Source organism: Psammomys obesus, unplaced genomic scaffold, assembly GCF_907164565.1.
Source record: "Psammomys obesus unplaced genomic scaffold, mPsaObe1.curated_primary_1811, whole genome shotgun sequence".
NCBI classification, from domain to species: domain Eukaryota; kingdom Metazoa; phylum Chordata; class Mammalia; order Rodentia; family Muridae; genus Psammomys; species Psammomys obesus.
The window spans coordinates 23,448-41,639 of record NW_026585689.1 but is presented as its reverse complement, the minus strand read 5'-3'; the positions used below and the strand labels follow the sequence as shown (position 1 = coordinate 41,639).

At 39.7% G+C, this 18,192-nt stretch overlaps 1 protein-coding gene across 1 annotated transcript in view; it reads right to left on the bottom strand.

The window, feature by feature from the left end:
- Slc9c1 (solute carrier family 9 member C1) overlaps positions 1-18,192 on the bottom strand; it is a 61,355-nt gene that overhangs the window by 30,936 nt on the left and 12,227 nt on the right. The window contains exons 6-14 of the mRNA XM_055593939.1: positions 16,596-16,757; positions 16,211-16,310; positions 14,868-15,011; positions 13,680-13,854; positions 12,799-12,880; positions 11,070-11,236; positions 9,322-9,447; positions 4,146-4,243; positions 895-1,014 (exon numbers count right to left, since the gene is read on the bottom strand). Coding sequence (XP_055449914.1) covers positions 895-1,014; positions 4,146-4,243; positions 9,322-9,447; positions 11,070-11,236; positions 12,799-12,880; positions 13,680-13,854; positions 14,868-15,011; positions 16,211-16,310; positions 16,596-16,757 — 1,174 coding nt within the window. The remainder of the gene's footprint in view (positions 1-894; positions 1,015-4,145; positions 4,244-9,321; positions 9,448-11,069; positions 11,237-12,798; positions 12,881-13,679; positions 13,855-14,867; positions 15,012-16,210; positions 16,311-16,595; positions 16,758-18,192) is intronic.

The window sequence follows — 18,192 nt, the reverse complement described above, 5'->3', positions numbered from 1 at the left end:
AAGAAAGAAAGAAAGAAAGAAAGAAAGAAAGAAAGAAAGAAAGAAAGAAAGAAAGAAAGAAAGAAAGAAAAAACTTAGGTGCAAATGCTCCTGTAAACAAATTCCTGTCCATGCCGGTGTAAATTCCTGCTCAGGCTCCAGCAAACAACTGTGTTGGTTAGTTGTCTGGTTGTCTGGCATGTTGGCAGAAACCAGAGTCATTTGGGAAGAGGAAACCTTCATTGGAAAAATGCTCCCACCATATCTGGCCCATGGGGGAAGTCTGTGGGGCATTCTCTTGACTAATAAATGATTACTGGTGTGGGAGGGCCCAGGCCATTGTGAGCAGTGTGACTCCTGGGCAGGTGGTTGGAGGGTGTATGGAAAAGGAGGCCCTTTCTTTGCCGAGTTGATTTTGGTCACAGTGTTTCATTTCAGCAATAGAAACACCAACTAGGACAACAACCCTAAGGAAAGCTGTTTTGGGACCCACACAAGCATATACACGTGTACACACATGAATGCCCATTCACACACATGGATATGAAACTAGAAGAGTAGAAGAGTGCAGTTTGGAAGAAGAATTGAAGGGGAGAATATGGATGTATATGAAAATGTCACAAAACATTATTGTATATAATTAACATGCTAATTAAAAAGAACATTAATTGAAGATTTAGCACAGTAGTAGAACATTTACCTAGCAGATACAGCACTTAAAAATACAAAACACCCCAATCTCCAAAATACAAGCAAAATGTCACTCATGTCTTAACTTCTTTTAAGTAATTTTTTTTGAATATATGTAAGGAATTAAATTAAAGGACTTCAAAATAGTTCACAAACTATTTAGATTAAAATTTAAAAAGAAACTAACTTCCAAAAAGTTACCATCACATTTTCAGGACTGCTCACCTTGATGGACTCCCTTTATCTTTTTTAGTATTATACACCCAGTTGAGTAATAGTTTTCTGAGGAAGGAGAGGAGTTTTTTGCTTTCAGAATAATTCTTTATATTCTCAGGACTCATATATCTAGGAGAGAGAGAGAAATCATTAAATGTGCATCTTAGTCAGAGATTCTGCTGCTGTGACAAAATGTCACGAGCAAAAAGCAAGATGGGGAGGAATGGGTTTATTCAGCTTACACTTCCATATGGCTAGTCATTGTGGGAAGAAGTCAGGAACTCAAACAGAGCATGATCCTGAAGGCAGGAGCTGATGAAGAGGCCACGAAGGGGTACTGCTTGCTAGCTTACTTCACATGGCTTGCTCAGCCTACATTCTTATAGAACCCAGGACCACCAGCCCAGGGAAAGATCTCACTAACATTTTAGTTCATGGGGGTCAGGCTAGGATAATTCAGCAGTAAGTAAGGCATCTAACCCACCTCACACATGTTTCCCTTCACGGCAAATAGCTGGGTTTAAGTGACTACAAAAGGTAAACATATTAATTTGGAGAGGTCGGGTTCACAAGTGCATTTCAGTAGCACTTACTGGAAGCTGCTTATAGATTTCTTTCAATTTTTTTTAATTGAAATAGCTCAAATCTGTGAGTGGTGACTTGGTCTTGCGTAGCCAGCCCTCTTGATTTTATGAGGAATTTATCTTCACCAGGTTCTCTTATTATCTTTATCAAAAAGTTCACCAGGCTCTCTGCTCGCTATTTAAAACTGCTGGAAACCCAAGTGCAAAGGCTTGCTTTGTCCTTCCTCTTGATTATTTGTTTCACTCTGAAATTTATGTAAGGTTTTTGCTTTGTTGTGCTATAGCTTTATTGATATCATCAAAAACAATGACATCATCCAATTCTCTGAAATTCAATATTATGAAGTCATTCCAAAGAGGTTATCATAAGTGTATATAATATGGTGGATCTATAAATTATAGTTATTAAAAGTAATCTACTATGCTTGGTACATGCTATGGATAAAGCATTAAAAAACACAGGTCTTTAAAGGTCCAGGGGATCAGTGTGATGAAATACACAAAGTAACCAACTCAGTAACTGTTGTCATGGATAGGCTAGTAAGAGGACACTCTCCACCATATAAATAGACTTCTGGAGACATATAAATAGAGGGGACATATAAATAGACTTCTGAAGAATGAGGAAACCCTATTGAAAGAATTGTTATCTCAGACAAGGTCTCACAATTTCACGGGTTCTTAGGAATCTCCAAGTTATGTGAGACCAGAACCCTAATTACAAAGTACTTCAGGCTCTTAGATTTTCATTTGATATGAACACATTCACTGCTGAGACCTGACTTAGGAAGGAGTGTGGTCTCTGTGATGGGTTAGTAGAGCAGCCTAGCTTTGAATCCCAGCTCTGTGATTTATTAGACAAAGAACCCCTAGCAAGTTAATAAATTTCTCTTCACTTTTCTTCTCTGCATCATGAGGATAACAGGAGCACTAAAGGAAGTTTTGTGAGGGAAAAATAGGTAATGCATGGAACATGTTCAGTCATGTTAATGCTGTGTGTCTGACACAGCCTACAGTAAGAATAAACAATATTTTGAAGGCATTATTTCCTAGGGTGTTGCCTAGGCACTGGAAATATGTCCTGGTACCCCGTGTAAGCCCTCTGCATCTTCTAGACTTAGACTTGTTTTTCTTGCCACAGGAAACCCCAAGCTGTGGAGCTACCAGGTGATTCCAATCAAGAACTAGCAAAATCAGCTCCTAGGTAGCCGAACAAAGAAATACCCAAAACTAAGTATGATCAATAGTTCTCTAGCAGGGAAACACAGGGCTACTACTCTGATATTGCCTGCAGTGTCTGGCATATGTCATATATTGATGCTAAATATGCATCCTATATGTGAGAATTTAATTGTCACAGGTTCCACCAATCCCCTGCATTGTCACTTCAGTCCGTTTGAGTCCCTTCCTCATGCCCACTGTTGACATTCTTGTGTCAATTTCCTCTAAGTTCTCTGCACATGACTCTCTTTGCCTTAGCACTTGATTTAAAGGTTAAAAAAGTCAAGGCTTTTTTTTTTTCTCTTTAATGCTTTATTTTCTCACATTGCCTCTCCCAGACCATGTAATGACAATGGTTTTTAGAGTGACAATTTTTCAGCCATTTAAAAACTTTCACTGATACTTTTCAGTGTCCTCAGAGGGCATTGTTTTAAAAAGATGAATTTGTCCAGTTCCTTCAATTCTACAAAGGTTATCCACTCATTTTAAAGGTAGGGGTTTAGAGAAAAAATGGAGACTCTTGAATTATATATGGAAATACTTCAATATATGTTAAGAAACCCAAATTTTAAAAAGCTTTATATTTCTACCTCAACACATAAAGTGTTGTAATGACTTGCACAGACTGGCTGGAAGTGAAAACTCTTATGCTCTTGGGGGAAGTCATGCATGAGTAAACCATGATTCTCTTCTCACATACAGCTTTTTCTCTTTACTGTGTGGGTAACACATGTGAATGGACACAAGATTGGTACATCACATTTAGGATGTAGGGACAATAAATGCATGTTGGTGAGATGATGATCCAAGCAGGTCTAAGCAGACTCTGTAAATGACCTTAGCGTCATAGCAGATGGATTTAAGTTTCTTCAGCAGTAGGGAGAAATCTAGATTTGGGAGGTATGTCCTAGCTTTGGGTAGACACTGTGACAACTGTGTAAACATTTTAAGCACTGTTTTCCTGCTCTCCTATTTCTACTCATAGATCTTTCATTCCCTTACCAAGGGTGATCTGAGGTTGTTCCCCAAAACACCAGCTTTTTTAAGATGATGGATCCAAGGAAATCAGTACCAGCTTACAAGGATATAGTAGCCAGTTGCTACCAGAGGACAAGTGTGGTTCATCTGTGCTTTGGGAAGAAGGACCCATGGGGATTAAGGGACACTTGATTCTTATTCAGGTGTTCAGCAAGGCTGAAAGAAAAGGCAGTTTGTTACAGATGAACTTCGCATATGGGAAACAAAAAGGAGAAAAATACTTTTTTTCAGGGGATGTTTGTCCAAATACACCAGCCTTAAGGATTGAAGATTGGGACATGGAGAGGGGGTATGTGGTGCAGAGCAGGAGGAGGTTTGTGCAAATAATAGCAGGTGAACGGGGATTACAACATACCAGCGTGAAAACTCCCACACAGAGTGGCATAGGGTAGAAGCCTCTCTTAATAGCATACTTACTCTCCCTTCCTCTCACCAAAGCTTCCGGCTGCGCCTACCAACACCTGCACTGCACTCTGGGACAGAATCTCATTCCTGTACTGCCGCTGGTAGCTCGCCTGAAAAAAAGTTTTGATTAAAGTTATTATGTGAGGGGAGGAGGCAGGGGTTCAAATGGTGGTGACCAGCGTACACCATATCTGAGAGGCACGGGATCTAAAACTCCGAAATTGCTGAGTGGAGGGACAACTGAAGCCAGATCATCACCATTGAGGCTTCCTGGGAGAGAGGGGACAACAGGTGAGCTGCGACAGTTTGGATCCAGGTCACCTGTGAACATCTCCAGTGACTGAGAGGAGTGAATATTGCAGCCCCCTGAACTTCCTTTGTGTCCCAAGCACGGGCCTCCTTGCTTGGCAGCAGTGGTTATCCAAGCACTAGCCTCCCTGCTTGGTGACAGAGAAGGCAGAGGCGGCAGTAGTAGGGGCCCTCCCAGGTCTGCGGCTGCAGCGGGCTGTGGCTAGCCCTAGCAGAGGCCTCCTTGCTTGGTGACAGAGACAGCAGAGGCAGCTGTCTCAAGTACAGGCCTCCCTGGCAGCCAAACAGTGGACACCACTGATCTGATGGATCTCCTATACTTTCATTTGCCCCTATGGGCTCAAATCTGAGAATAGAGGACAGGGGAACCCCTGTGTTTTCTGATTAGGCCTGGAAGCAAGTGAGTGTGTATTCAAGTGAATGCATGCAGAGCCCCAGATCCCGGGTCCCTCTATGCTAGCAGCCAGACATCAGATCCCTCCCACCCACACTCCCACTGTGGGCAACATAAGGATTCTTGGAACAGCATTCTCAACATTGAAGTCCCTGTTCTATGGGTCTCCCAGTGGAGTCCAGGCAAGGAATTGCTAGAGCCCAGACAGATCTGAATAGTGGGCGGACAGTATGAGAGGCCTGTGGCCTACTGAGGCATTCTGGGCACCTGTGTACGTGCACTGCTCCCATGACCAGTGCTAGCACCCCCTCCACCCTTCCAGGCATCTACGCTCTAGCACCCTGTCCTTCAAGGCCCGCTTCCACACACACTCCCATGCTTGTGCACATGTGCCTTCGACCTTCCTCCCTTAGCTACAGTTGAAACACAAAACATCTACTCTCAAACTGGACCTCTCTCATCTTCCTGAAGAATACTCCAGACTCCAGAGATAGATGGACCCAGTCTGAAGTACAGACTCCAGGAACAAACAGTGAAGGTAACAGATACACAGATGGATAAAGGTTGGCATAAGAACACATCCAACAACAACAACAACAAAAAAAAAAAAAACCAGTACATCATGGCTTCACCAGCACCCCCCAAAATAAATGGATATTTTAATTCTTTGTAAACACAAGAAAATTATCTCAAATCTATGCTTACCCAGTTATTAGAGGCACACAAAGAGGAAACAAACGAAGCTCTCAAAGAAATACAGGCAAATACAGCCAAACAGATAGAGGCACATGTAGAGGCACAAGTAGAGGAACAGTGAGAAAATGAACAAAGAAAGGCAGGAATCCACATTCAAACAGATGAAGGAAATGATGCAAGACATGAAAACAAAATTAGAATCAATAAAGAAAACAATACACACAAAAAAGAGAAAACCCTGGAGCTGGAGAACTTGGACTTGGAAAGGGGCAGAGAGGAGATGAGGGACAGAGAATGGGATTGGGAAGGAATGACAGAGGGGGCTACAGCTGAGCTATAAAGTGAATAAACTGTAATTAATATAAAAATAAAAGTAAAACTTATAAAAAAGTCAAGTTAACAAACAAACAATAACACACACACACACACACACACACACACACACACACACACCTCCTAATATTCTAAGTAAGTCTCTTCAGTGCAGGAGTTTTAGGTTATCTCCATGCATGGTCCTTGACTGGAGTATCAGTCTGAGGAAAGATGCTGGTTCCAGATATTTTGGTTCTGTTACTCTACTTGTGGAGCTCCTATCCCCTCTGGTCTTTCTATCTTCCCCATCTTTCATAAAGATTCCCTGCACTCTGTCCAAAGTTTGGCTGATCTGCTTTGATACCCTGCTGGATAGAGTCTTTCAGAGGCCCTCTGTGGTAGGCTCCGGTCCTGTTTCCTGTTTTATCCTTCTTTCAATATCTGTCCAGTTTGTCTTTCTGAATGAGGATTGATCATCTTACTCAGGGTCCTCCTTCTTGCTTAGCTTCTTTAGTGTGTTTAGCCTATATTATATTTCTATAAGTGAGTATATACCATGTGTGTCTTTCTGCTTCTGGGACACCTCACTCAGGATGATCACAATGAAAGCAGTGCTAAGAGTAAAGTTCATAGCATTTAGTGCCTCATACAAGCCACTTTGTGGCACACCTAAATGCCATAGGGAAAAAAAAAAGAAGCAGACACACCCAAGAGAAGTAGATGACTGGAAATAATTAAATTCAGAGCTAAAATCAATGATTTAGAAAAAAAGAAAACAATACAAAGAATCAATGAGACCAAGAGCTGGTTCTTTGAGAAAATCAACAAGATAGACAAATCCTTAGCCAACCTAACTAAAAGGCAAAGAGAAGCTATCCAAATCAGCAAAATCAGAAATGAAAAGGCAGACATAACAATACACCAAGGAAATCCAAACAATCATTAGGTCTTACTACAAAAGCCTATATACCCCAAAATTTGAAAATATAAATGAAATGGACAATTTTCTCAATATATTCCATTTACCAAAATTAAGTCAACATCAGGTAAATAGATTGAATAGTCCTATATCACCCAAAGAAATAGAAGCAGTCATCAGAAGTCTTCCTTCCAAAAAAAGCCCAGGGCTAGATTGTTTTAACAAAGAATTCTACCAGATATTCAAGAAGAGCTAACTCCAATTCTCTTCAAACTATTCCACAAAATAGAAACAGAAGGAACATTACCAAACTCATTCTATGAGGCTGCAGTCACCTAGTTAACTTGATTTTATGGTACTCAATTATGAAATCCATAGATAATGTCATAAGTTTGGGCACACCTAACTACTAAACCATCGGGAGGTAAATTATAAAGATATCCTTGGTTGGAAATGTTGAAAATATCAACAGGAAACATAATATCAATGTTTTGAAGAATATGTATTTAATAAGGCATATCTATATAAAGCTGGATATTTATAGAGTAACTAATAAAAATCATTGTTAGGGAAAATACAAAATTAAAGATAACAAATCGTGAATAAGAGAGGGAACAAGGTAGGAGAGGGGAGGGTAAGAAGCTGGAGACCTAAGTCAGGATAGGCCCCTGGCAGAATATGAGGAGGATTCAAGCAGTGACTCCTGGTAGCAGAGGCATAAAGGATGAAGAGGACACCTAACTAGACTAGCCTTCTAGTAGAGGGAGGGGAATTCCAACCCACCTACACACTCTTCAACCCTGAGTTTACCCTACCTACAAGATGTGCAGGGATAAAGGTAGAGCAGATAGAGCAGAGGCTGGGGGACTGCCCAGCTAATGCTTGGCCCAACCAAAGACTCATCCTATTGGAGAGAACCAACCCCTGACACTATGAACAATACTCTGCTAAGTTTGCAGAGAGGAGCCTGACAGAATTGTCCTCTGAGAGAATGAATCCAGCAGCACCTTAAAACATATGCTGAGACTCACAGCCAGACATTGGGGGATGTGTAGGGAAGTCTTGTGGAAAAGTGGGAGGAAAGAGAGAAGGACCTGAAGTGGCAGGGGCTCCACAAGAAGCCCAACAGAGCCAACCAACCAGGGCCCAGAGATCCTTGCTGAGACTGACCATGCATGAACTGGACCTAGGTCCCTATAAAGATGTAGTTGACAGGCACCCTCTTTCCTGCTGGCTTATATTTAAGAAAGGGCACTTCCATGTCTTTACTTTAGAAGCTGCTCAGAGATAGTTCCAGAGAAAATCTCTGATGACTAGCTTTTTTCCATTTACCCTCAGGGACAATGGCTCCCTGGAATATAGGATTTCAAAGAGATGAAAGAACTGGCTAAAAAATGAAACAAAACAGGACAAAACATCATGCCTCATGCCCACCTAACTGTGTGTGAGGGCATTCTTCCCCTGCAGATGGTAACACTTAAATGGATGTGACAAGTCAGAAGTCTGCAGGTAGGATTCAGCACCAGGCAGCCATTCATTCATTCACTATAGAACTACTGAGGCTTCAAAGTACTATAGGTGTTTGAGTGAGCTGAAGGGAAAGTGAGGCCTAAGAACATGTCTGCCTTGATTCCTGTTAAAGAGAGAAAACTCACAGCTTACAGATTTTCCATTTCCCAAGCAGGGTCAGTGAGCAGAAGGCTTGGAATCCCGAATGGTGGCAATGGTTGAAAAACAGGGATTGTTCTGTACTCTAGGAGAACGAACATGGATGCCTTGAAAGGGTCAGCCACAGTATGCGGCTAAGATCGTGGCCTAGATAGAAAGCTGATAGAAAGCTGAAAGGAAGCTAAAGGCAATTGCCCAGAGTCTTGTTCATTGCTGCACCACAGAGCTTCTGTACTTTTTTTTTTTTGTGTGTGTGTGTGAGTCTTTTTTTCTTTTTTTTAAATTTATTTATTTTTTATATTAATCACAGGATATTTACTTTGTATCCCAGCTGTAGCCCCCACCCTCATTCCCTGCCAATACCACCCTCCCTCCCTCATCTTCTCCCTGCCCCTTTCCAAGTCCGCTAATAGGGGAGGACCTCCTCCCCTTCCATCTGACCCTAGCTTAGTGTCCAAATGGGTTCTCTAATAAGGGCAACAGGGACTATTTCTGACATGAACTCAACAGCATTTGCATCTGTGAAATTCCCAAACTAAACACTTTTTTTTGAGATTTTATTTCTTCCCTTCCTTCCTTCCTTCCTTCCTTCCTCCCTCCCTCCCTCCCTCCCTCCCTCCCTTCCTTCCTGCCTTCCTGCCTTCCTGCCTTTCTTCTTTCCTGCCTTTCTTCTTGTCTCTTTTTCTTCTTTCTTTCATTTTCCTCATTCCCTCACTCAGTCTTTTACTCTCCCTTTTCTCTTTTCAAAGTACTCTTCTGGAACTTTGTACTAGCATGCTCTTGTTGAATTGTGTAGGGCGAAGGAATCAAAATATACCGAGCAAGGGAAGAACTGTTTGCAACAGTTTTGGGTCCCCAGCATTTCTAAAGGAGTAAAATGTTGAACTTACTATCTGTGCCGACAAAAGACGCCTGTTGGCCAGTTCCATTGCTTCAATGTTGAGGGTCTCATCTATCTCCTTATTGCAATCTGGACATTTCACCTTCTGGTGCTCTGTTGTTTCTTCTTGGCTCAACTAATAAAATAAAAAGAAGGAAAAAAGTGAAAGAAAAGTGAAAGTGAAAGAAAATCTGGTAGATACAGAAAAATATCTAATTGCCCCTATTTGCTCAAGTGGTCTCACTGTTGACTCAGTTCTATAGGAGCTAAAAACCACTGATAGGTGGTTTTCGGGAATTATGGAGTGTTTATAGAAGCTATCCCATATACAGTCACACTTTGAGCTATTGTTTTTATGTGGTCCCTGACCGTCTCAGCATCACTTGTGAATGTGCATTCTCCCATCACCCACTGTATCAGAACTGGGAAAGATGGGTAGCAATCACAATCTGCTGCCCTTAGACTTTGGTGACTACTGGTTTAAATGAATCAGTCAAGGCGCAAAAAAAAAAAGAGTGAACATTTATTAAATGGATGCAAATATGGATAATTTATAACTATAAAACATCTATAAAAATATAGATAGGGCTAGGGCTCTATCTATAGCACAGTAATTACCCCAGGATTATACCTCAAAGAGAGGACAATGCCAGCACTTGGTCACCTGCTTCTGAAACAAATCAAGTGACAAGGATGTGGCCTGGGCACTGCCTTGTGACCAGATGGGGAGTGGAGTGAAAAGGTCTGGTGCCACAGTGCACATTAGACTCTCCAGGGTGGGAGTAGGGAGCTCACTGGAGTTCCAGACCACCTTCATGCCGGCAGACAGGTCAGCAAAATGCCCCAGAGACCCAGTAAAACTGAAGAAGCCTTTGAATCAACTGAGTATCTGTTTAAACAGAAATTCCAGTTGGATTCCTGGACAAGGCTGGGTTCTGAGTCCCCATCCGTATCTTCAAGCACAGTTTATGGATATGAAATGGACTTGGCATCCATTTCCATAATGTGATGCAGAAAAAGACTACAATGAAAACCGGCATGGCTTAGGACATGGAAACAGAAGAACAGCCTTGGGAAAACACAGGGATACTTTACCATTTCCTTGGTGGCAGCTATGACTCAGTGCTGTGGTGAGTACTAGTGTGTGTGTGTGTGTGTGTGTGTGTGTGTGTGTTTGAATCATGTTCTCCTGTAGTCCTGGCTGACATTCTAAGTGCTTTAAGATGATGAAGTATGTTCTGAGACATTCTTAAGTATTTCTCAGATATAGAAAGTGCTATTTCACTCACAGATAAACTTTTGGTGCTGATCTTGGCCTCTATTTTATATAAAATGCAAGTAACCATACTCTAGGCTGTAGACAGTGCTGAGAACGTATAATAACCCAAATAAATGATGAATAAATAAGTGACTGTGAGACCATTCTTGTTCCTGATCTTGTGAAAAGAGAATATTTTCTTAGGCTTGCTCTCTCTCTCTCTCTCTTTTTTTATACAATATCTTTGAAAGTCTGTGCCAATATGCTGCTCTCCTTTTAATTGACATGTACGTCATATGTATGCCAATGGGTTCTGACTTCCACTCTGTCACAGGATAGCCATAATATTAAGACATTCTCCTTACTGTTACAGGAAATAAGGAGTGATGAATATGAATTAAAATTATAGACATTTTGAGTTTGAATGAGTATTTATGATATGATCTATTTACTGGCATTCATATTTGCCCTAATGGAACAGAGAGCTATCGCATGCTTACTGCATATGGATTTTGAAGTATAATTGCCTTCTCAACCAAGTTCCAGTCAGCATTAGCGAGATCTTTGTCAAACTTGAGTGCTGTGGCTGTAGATTTGGTTAGCTCTTGAAAGTGTTGGAATGTATAATAAACCGATTTATATTTTGTTGATGTGACATCACGCAGACCTTAGGGAAAAGAGCACATGTTACAAACAGCAGAAAGATACTATTTTGATATGAATCATAAAATATCCTTTTGTTTTTTATTTACCAACACTAATCGTTTGTGGTGTGTGTGTGTGTGTGTGTGTGTGTGTGTGTGTGTGTGTGAGTGTGTGCTTGTGTGTGTATACCTGTGCACAGGCATGCTAGCCTTGCATGGTTGTATGTGGAGGGAACAGGTTGATAGTGAGATGCCTTTTTCAATCACTTCCTCATCTTATTTTTTGAGGCAGGGTCTCTCACTGAACCTGGGGCTTTCTTCTGGGCTGCAGTGGCTGGTCAGTGAGCTCCTGGGTTCTCTTCTCTGCATTTCCCTGTTATAGGGTTACAGGTGCATCTGTTTTTTGGCGGGATGGGTGGGCATGGGTTTCTAGGAATCTAGACTCATGCTTTTATACTCATGCAGCAATACTTTATATACTGATCTATCTATCAGCCCTACCACTAAGTGTGCTTAAACATTAAAGATTCTACATAAACTCTTATCGGCAAGAAAGCTAGTGGTTCAAAGTTTTTGTACTTGCAGACTTTTGAGATCCAACTGTAAGAGCAATAGTCAATTATTGAATGCTTACTATATGCTAGGGAAAGATGACTAACCATTTTGTATGCACTAGTTTTTACCTATCTTGAATTTATTTTATAACTATATTTATGTATCTATCTATTTTTCAGAGTGAGTCTGTTCTCCCAGTTTTCTAGGTAAGGCAGCAGTACTGTTTGAACTTTAATTTCTTCTCCTTTTGTGCTTGGGTTGGAACTTATGCTGAGGGTTTTCTCATTTCTCAGGCATTCACACTGAAGTTCTTGGAACTCAGCTTCCAAAATTATATGGGCAAATAAGTATGTCAGATGAATTACCTGCCATATTATCTGAGGGTCAAATCCCTCTACTGCTTTCTGCCCATTAGCACAGTCTCTAGTTTCCTTGGGAAAGTAGCACTTTTTTATCTTTTCTCTTTTATTTTGCATATGGCTTATTTTTTATTTCTGTGAATCACACGAACTCATTTGACTTAATCACGGCTTCTTTTTTTCTTTATTCCTATGAAAACTCTGCCAGGTCAGAAATCTTACCTATCTTCAGAATGTAATACTTCTTACAATAGTGTCTAGTAACTAGATTATTTTTATTAAAAAGTTTGTTGAATAACTGGATGAACTTATAGTATTCTTCAATTATACTAGGTTAATATAAAATCTTTAAAAATAACTATATTAGCCTGAAAGGTTTATACATTTTATACAATTTCCTCTCCAATTAGAAAACACTGACATGTATCTAGATGGACTTTGTTGTTGTTGTTTTGTTTTTCAAGACAGGGTTTTAGCCCTGGCTCTCCTGGACTCACTTTGTAGACTAGGCTGGCCTTGAACTCAGAGAGATCCGCCTGCCTCTGCCTCCTAAGTTCTGGGATTAAAGTCGTGCACCACCACTCTGGCTAGATGAATATTTTATTATCAGTGCTTCTTAGAATATTGGAATAATTTTTTCTTCTCTCACCATAGTAAATAGTAGGGCTTACCTAGTTTAGTAACTGCCATTGGCAAAATAAATCTATTGACAATCAGGGTAATTAAGCATACTGACACTCCATGAAATAGTATCTAGAATTGAAAAAAATATATATTAAATAAGTATTCAGGAAATTTATTACAATATATTCTGAATTACAAATTGAACTAGGTTGTAACATGCTAACAGATGATTGTAGCAAATGAGGAGATTGGATGTCAGGCAAGAAAAAAGTCATCTGGGGACGCACTATATCCTTGCACACGAGTGTCTTCAATCATCTTTTAGGGGGAAAAAACAGCTTCAGGACTGTGGCTTTCCTCTTGGGATCTGCAAAGTTCTTTGTAATAATCTCACCTTAACATGTGGTAAACATGTACTCTAGTACATTCTGTTAGGACACTCCTTAGATATCTCTACCTGGCCATTTCTTTTTTTTTTGCTTCCTGGCATTATATAAAGAGATACAAGGAGACAGAGCCAACTCCCAGCCAACCATCTCCTTTAATGAATGGATTCTGGAATAAATAAATAGAAACAATCGAGGGTGTGTCTTGCAACAGCTGCTGTTTAAAATGATTTACAGTTTTTAATTCATACTCATCTGAAACCCGTTAGACTTGTGAAGGTGGCTGGGTGTCTCTAAGCTGATAGGGGGATGAAAATTTTGATTTTTTTCGCACCAGTCTTGCAGGCCCTTGGCTAGAAACCTTGATCAGGTCCTTGTCCCTTGGCTCTCCCTACAGGTTAGTTCACAACTTTCTCACAATGAACAAACCACAGAACAAGCACCCCTTGCCCCAGAAAAGCCATTCGGGGATTGCACTACAAAATCGACACTGAACAGCACTCTCATCAAATGCCCAAATAAGAAAACGTAGCTTTCTTTACTTGAGATTTTTCCCTCTCAGAACCAAGAGTAACGTCCGAGTAGGCGAGCAGGAGGGCCATGTTTATGTTGGGTGTCCCTTTCATTTCACTCCACACCATGATGAATGCCCAGCGCCAGCTGAAACCGTGACCAAGTCGAGACAAAATGGGGCTCATTAGCAGAAAGACCAGAAGTCTGGAAGACAAAACGAGTTTTTAAGTTGTTTTTCTGGTATACATGTCTTTCTATTTTATTCTACTGTATTTCCAATGAGCCATCTTTCATACACTGTTGTCAAGGTTCCAAAGGAAAGCAAGTGCTATAGAGACGCATGCATAGAGAATGACTTGTTTTTGCTATTTCTTTGCACTGCTGAGTGGTCGGGTGACCTCATATCATGTGTGGGCGGTGCTTCCACACGTGGAAGACAAAGGTTTTGTAACCTCCAGGCTATAATAAGAAGTGGTAAATGGAAAATGAGGGGGAAGGGTCCTTCCTTTCTTTTTTCTTTGCAGTTTCATCTTGTTCAATTTGTCCGTTTAGCTCAGTTCTTTCCCCACGTCACTCCCAACTGCTATACCAAATTTTTATGATAGTTTGGGACAAATATTTCGAGGTAATAGGTTGATCTCAAGAAGCTAATTATCCTAGATTGAAGTAGAATCTTAACTATTTGAGTGACAGGTAGCTGTGAGACTCCAGTTATGGCTGGTGTCCTTAGAGTATTTCATCTCCTTTTTATTCAGACTCTTCTGTCTCTTAAGATTGGAAAAAATGACTGCAAAATTACCAGCGGGACATTTACAAAGAGGGTTTCATTATGATTTCTTAAAGAGCTGTTTCTAATTACAGTCTTGAATTTAAAGACACCATAGCATAATACTGAGCAAATTCACAAGATTTTCTATTGTTGGGTAAAGTTATTGCAACCTTGTACAAAGATAGAAAATACTGGATTAAATATGCCAAATATTAACAGTAGTTTCCTCCTAGTAATCTTATTAGATCATAAAGCTTTTTATCTTCAGAAATTTTCAAAGCATTTACATTACTCTAAGTTATTTAAAATCTGAGAAAACCCTTGGGCATTACTTTGTCAATGATCACATGAGAAGTTTGAGACAACTAACTATTCAGTCTGATGTATGAAATAATTTGGTTATTTTATAAAATAATTTTTAGAAACAAAGCTTACATGATATTCTTACCTTAAAACAATCAGTGTGAAGTAGATATTTAATGAATAATACACATCAGAAAATGATATATATAAATATGTATGAGCAGGGATTAGAAGTCCAATGAAAGTGAACACCATAAGAAAACCAACAAAGGACAGACAATTCCAGAATCTGCATTTTTGAGAAGAATGAAATATTAACTTACATGTTTATTTTGAAGCTTTCCTACATGAGACATTATGAAATTATCCACAATATAAAGGTAAATGAGGCATTTATTCACACTCAATAAGGATTAAAGTGAATTGTGAAGAAAAGAACACTAATGCAGATAAACATAAAACTTTAAAGCAATTTGAATTAGTTTATTTGTGTAAGTTAGTAACTTGCATTTTCCATTGAGTCTGAAGTCTGAAAGAAATATTTAGGTTGCAGTTGTGTGCAACAGGACATAACAACACAGTAACTGAACAACCAGAAACCATGATTCACATAACTTGAAAGTACTGATAGTAAATTTCTAAGTCCCAAAGTCACTTACAGCTACTAAAGTGTTAAGCAATATAATTAAGCAGTGGTAGAAATCAGTACAGAAGTGTCAGGGGACAAAAATCACAAGTTTGCCACAAAACCACCTCAGTTCATGCGTAATGGAGACAAAAAGTCATTCAGGGGTTACAATGTCCTAGATAAGGACGAAAGGAGTCTACAAAAAGATGAGGGAGAATATAAAGGGTAACATGATCAGTCATTTGGTTGAGGAGTTGCAGAGATGTGGGAAATGGAGGGCCAGAGAGAATGAGAACAAAAGATGGTTACTGGAGATCTCTTCTCTCTCAGACAGTAAAGTGGACCTTCTCTAGGATGTTGAAGTAAGCAGTAGGAGTTGGCACAATTATCTTTTGTTTCTACCATTTTTAAGAATAGGGCCTGGTGCATGTTATATTTTAAACAGATTCCCAGAATTGAGATTTTTACAGTAGCTTTTACATGTCTGTGAAAGTGAGCGGTTCAGATAAGATGGTGGGCAGTTCATAGGAGGGGGAAAGCATTGGAAAACAAAAGCCAGAAGTTCATGTTTATCAACACCATTAGAAGAATAATGGTAGAGTAATGTTCCCCAGAGTCACAGAGATAAACGGCTGAAATCTGCACTAAAAGGGATGCGAGTTAGTAGGAAAATAGACTTAATGTAAACTCAAGATTAGGTGACCTGTTTTGTCTAAAATTATGCAGCAATGAATGTTACAGAGAAATGAATGGGATAGTTTACATATCACTGCCTTAATCATAACATGTAGATATTATTATGGTTGTAATTTCATAGCTTCCAGTGTATAAAACAAAGTGAAAATAGGATGGCCACTCACTCGAGGAGAAATGCTTCAACTCCTGGTTTAAAACTTGTAGAATTTAGAAAAAGTCCGATGATAGCCAGAGTAAATATTCCAGACATCCCAACTAGCTCACCTAATTTTAGAATGAACAACAACAAAAGGATCAACTTCAACGGTAGCATGATCTCTGCTGGAGGTGAACATGTCAGCTTTTGTGGCTTTACACAGACGTTACATTATTCTTTGTGTACAGGTGTTCACACTTTTTACATTTTTTGATAATAATATTTGAACAAAAATATTCCACTTGAAAAAAATTCACAAACGTTTTCATAGCTATCCCTTTTCTGAGGATTTTTTTTTTTTATTGTGACTCTTTCTATGTAATTTAGTGTAAAGCATGAGCCCTCCCACTTACAAACATAAAAGATGAGGTACAGGACCGAAAAGATGAGAGTGATGTGATTGACATCATCACCAAAAATGGTAGCCATCCATAACTGAATCAGTTTTGTACTTAAGATTCCAACCATGAAGCTTTCAATAAGATACGACCAAGTTGTAGTTAGTAAATTATGGGCTACAAGAAAAGAGAGAAATGAAAACTGTTAATAGAACTCACATGATTTTCATATTAAATGATGTGCTAATCAAATTTTCTCTTGTCATCATTACAGTTAGTTCTATTGTAATGGACACTGAAATACAGAGATCCCTTTAAGAGACTGAATTTACTGGGCTATATGTTAGTCCTGTTTGTAGTTCCTTAAGGACCCTCCATTCCATTTTCCTATGGCTGAATTAATTTACACCAATTGTGCATAGGAGGGCCTTTCCTTCACACACTCACCAGCATCTGGTAAGCCTTTTATTTTTAATCAAATTTTTTCTAAGTACACAAACATAACCTGCTCAGTCTGTATAATGTTACTTGTATGGAGTGTGGAGGGAGAAGAGAGGAAAAATGGCGTAATTATAATTTCAAAAAAAATAATTTAACAAATGCTACTTTTTTTCTTTAATGTGGAAGTATGTTTTACATCTATGTCTGTGCACCATGTTTATGTGTAGTGCCTGAGGAGGTCAGAAGAAGGTGTTGGATCCTCTGAAACTAGAGTTACAAATGGCAGAGAGCAAACGTGGGTGCTAGGAATAAAACCTAGGTCCTCTGGAAAAACAGGCCATGTCCTTAATCATGGAGCCATCTCTCCAGTCCCAAGTCTTATATTTCTTTGTTTTTATAAGTGTCATTTCAGTACATTTAAGGTGATATCTTATTGTGTGCATTGTTTGTATTTCCGTAATTACTGATGTCATTAATGGCTGAGAAGGTTTACATGCCTAGTGTACATTTGTATGTCTTCCTTAGAGAAATATTTGTTGAGCTGTGTCTTAGTCACTATTTTATTGCTGTGAAGAGACACCAGCACCAAGGCAACTTACAAAAGAAGGCATTTAACTGGGAACTGCTTACAGTTTCGAAGTTAGTCATAGCCATTATGGAAAGGAGCACGGTGGCAGGCAGACAGGCTGAAGCAGTAGCTCAAAGCTTTCAGCCTGATCATTGGTAGAGGCATAGAGAGAGAGAGAGAGAGAGAGAGAGAGAGAGATCTTGGTATGGGTTTTTGAACCCTCAAAGCCTCCTCTTAGTGACACACCTTGTACAACAAGGCCATATCTATTAACCCTTCCTAAACTGTCCACTGACTGGGAATTAAGCATTCAAATATATGAGCCTGTGAGGACCATGTTCATTCAAACTCCCATAATTTTCTTTGCCCATTTAAATTTATCATCATCATCACCACCATCATCACCATCACCATTACCACCACCATCATCATTACCACCACCAGCACTTTCATCACTACCACCATCACCATCATCATCACCACCATCATCACCTTCATAATCACCAGCATCACCATCATCATCCCCTCCACCACCATCACCAACACCATCCATCACCTTTATCACCACCACCACCACCATCATCATCACCACCACCATCATCA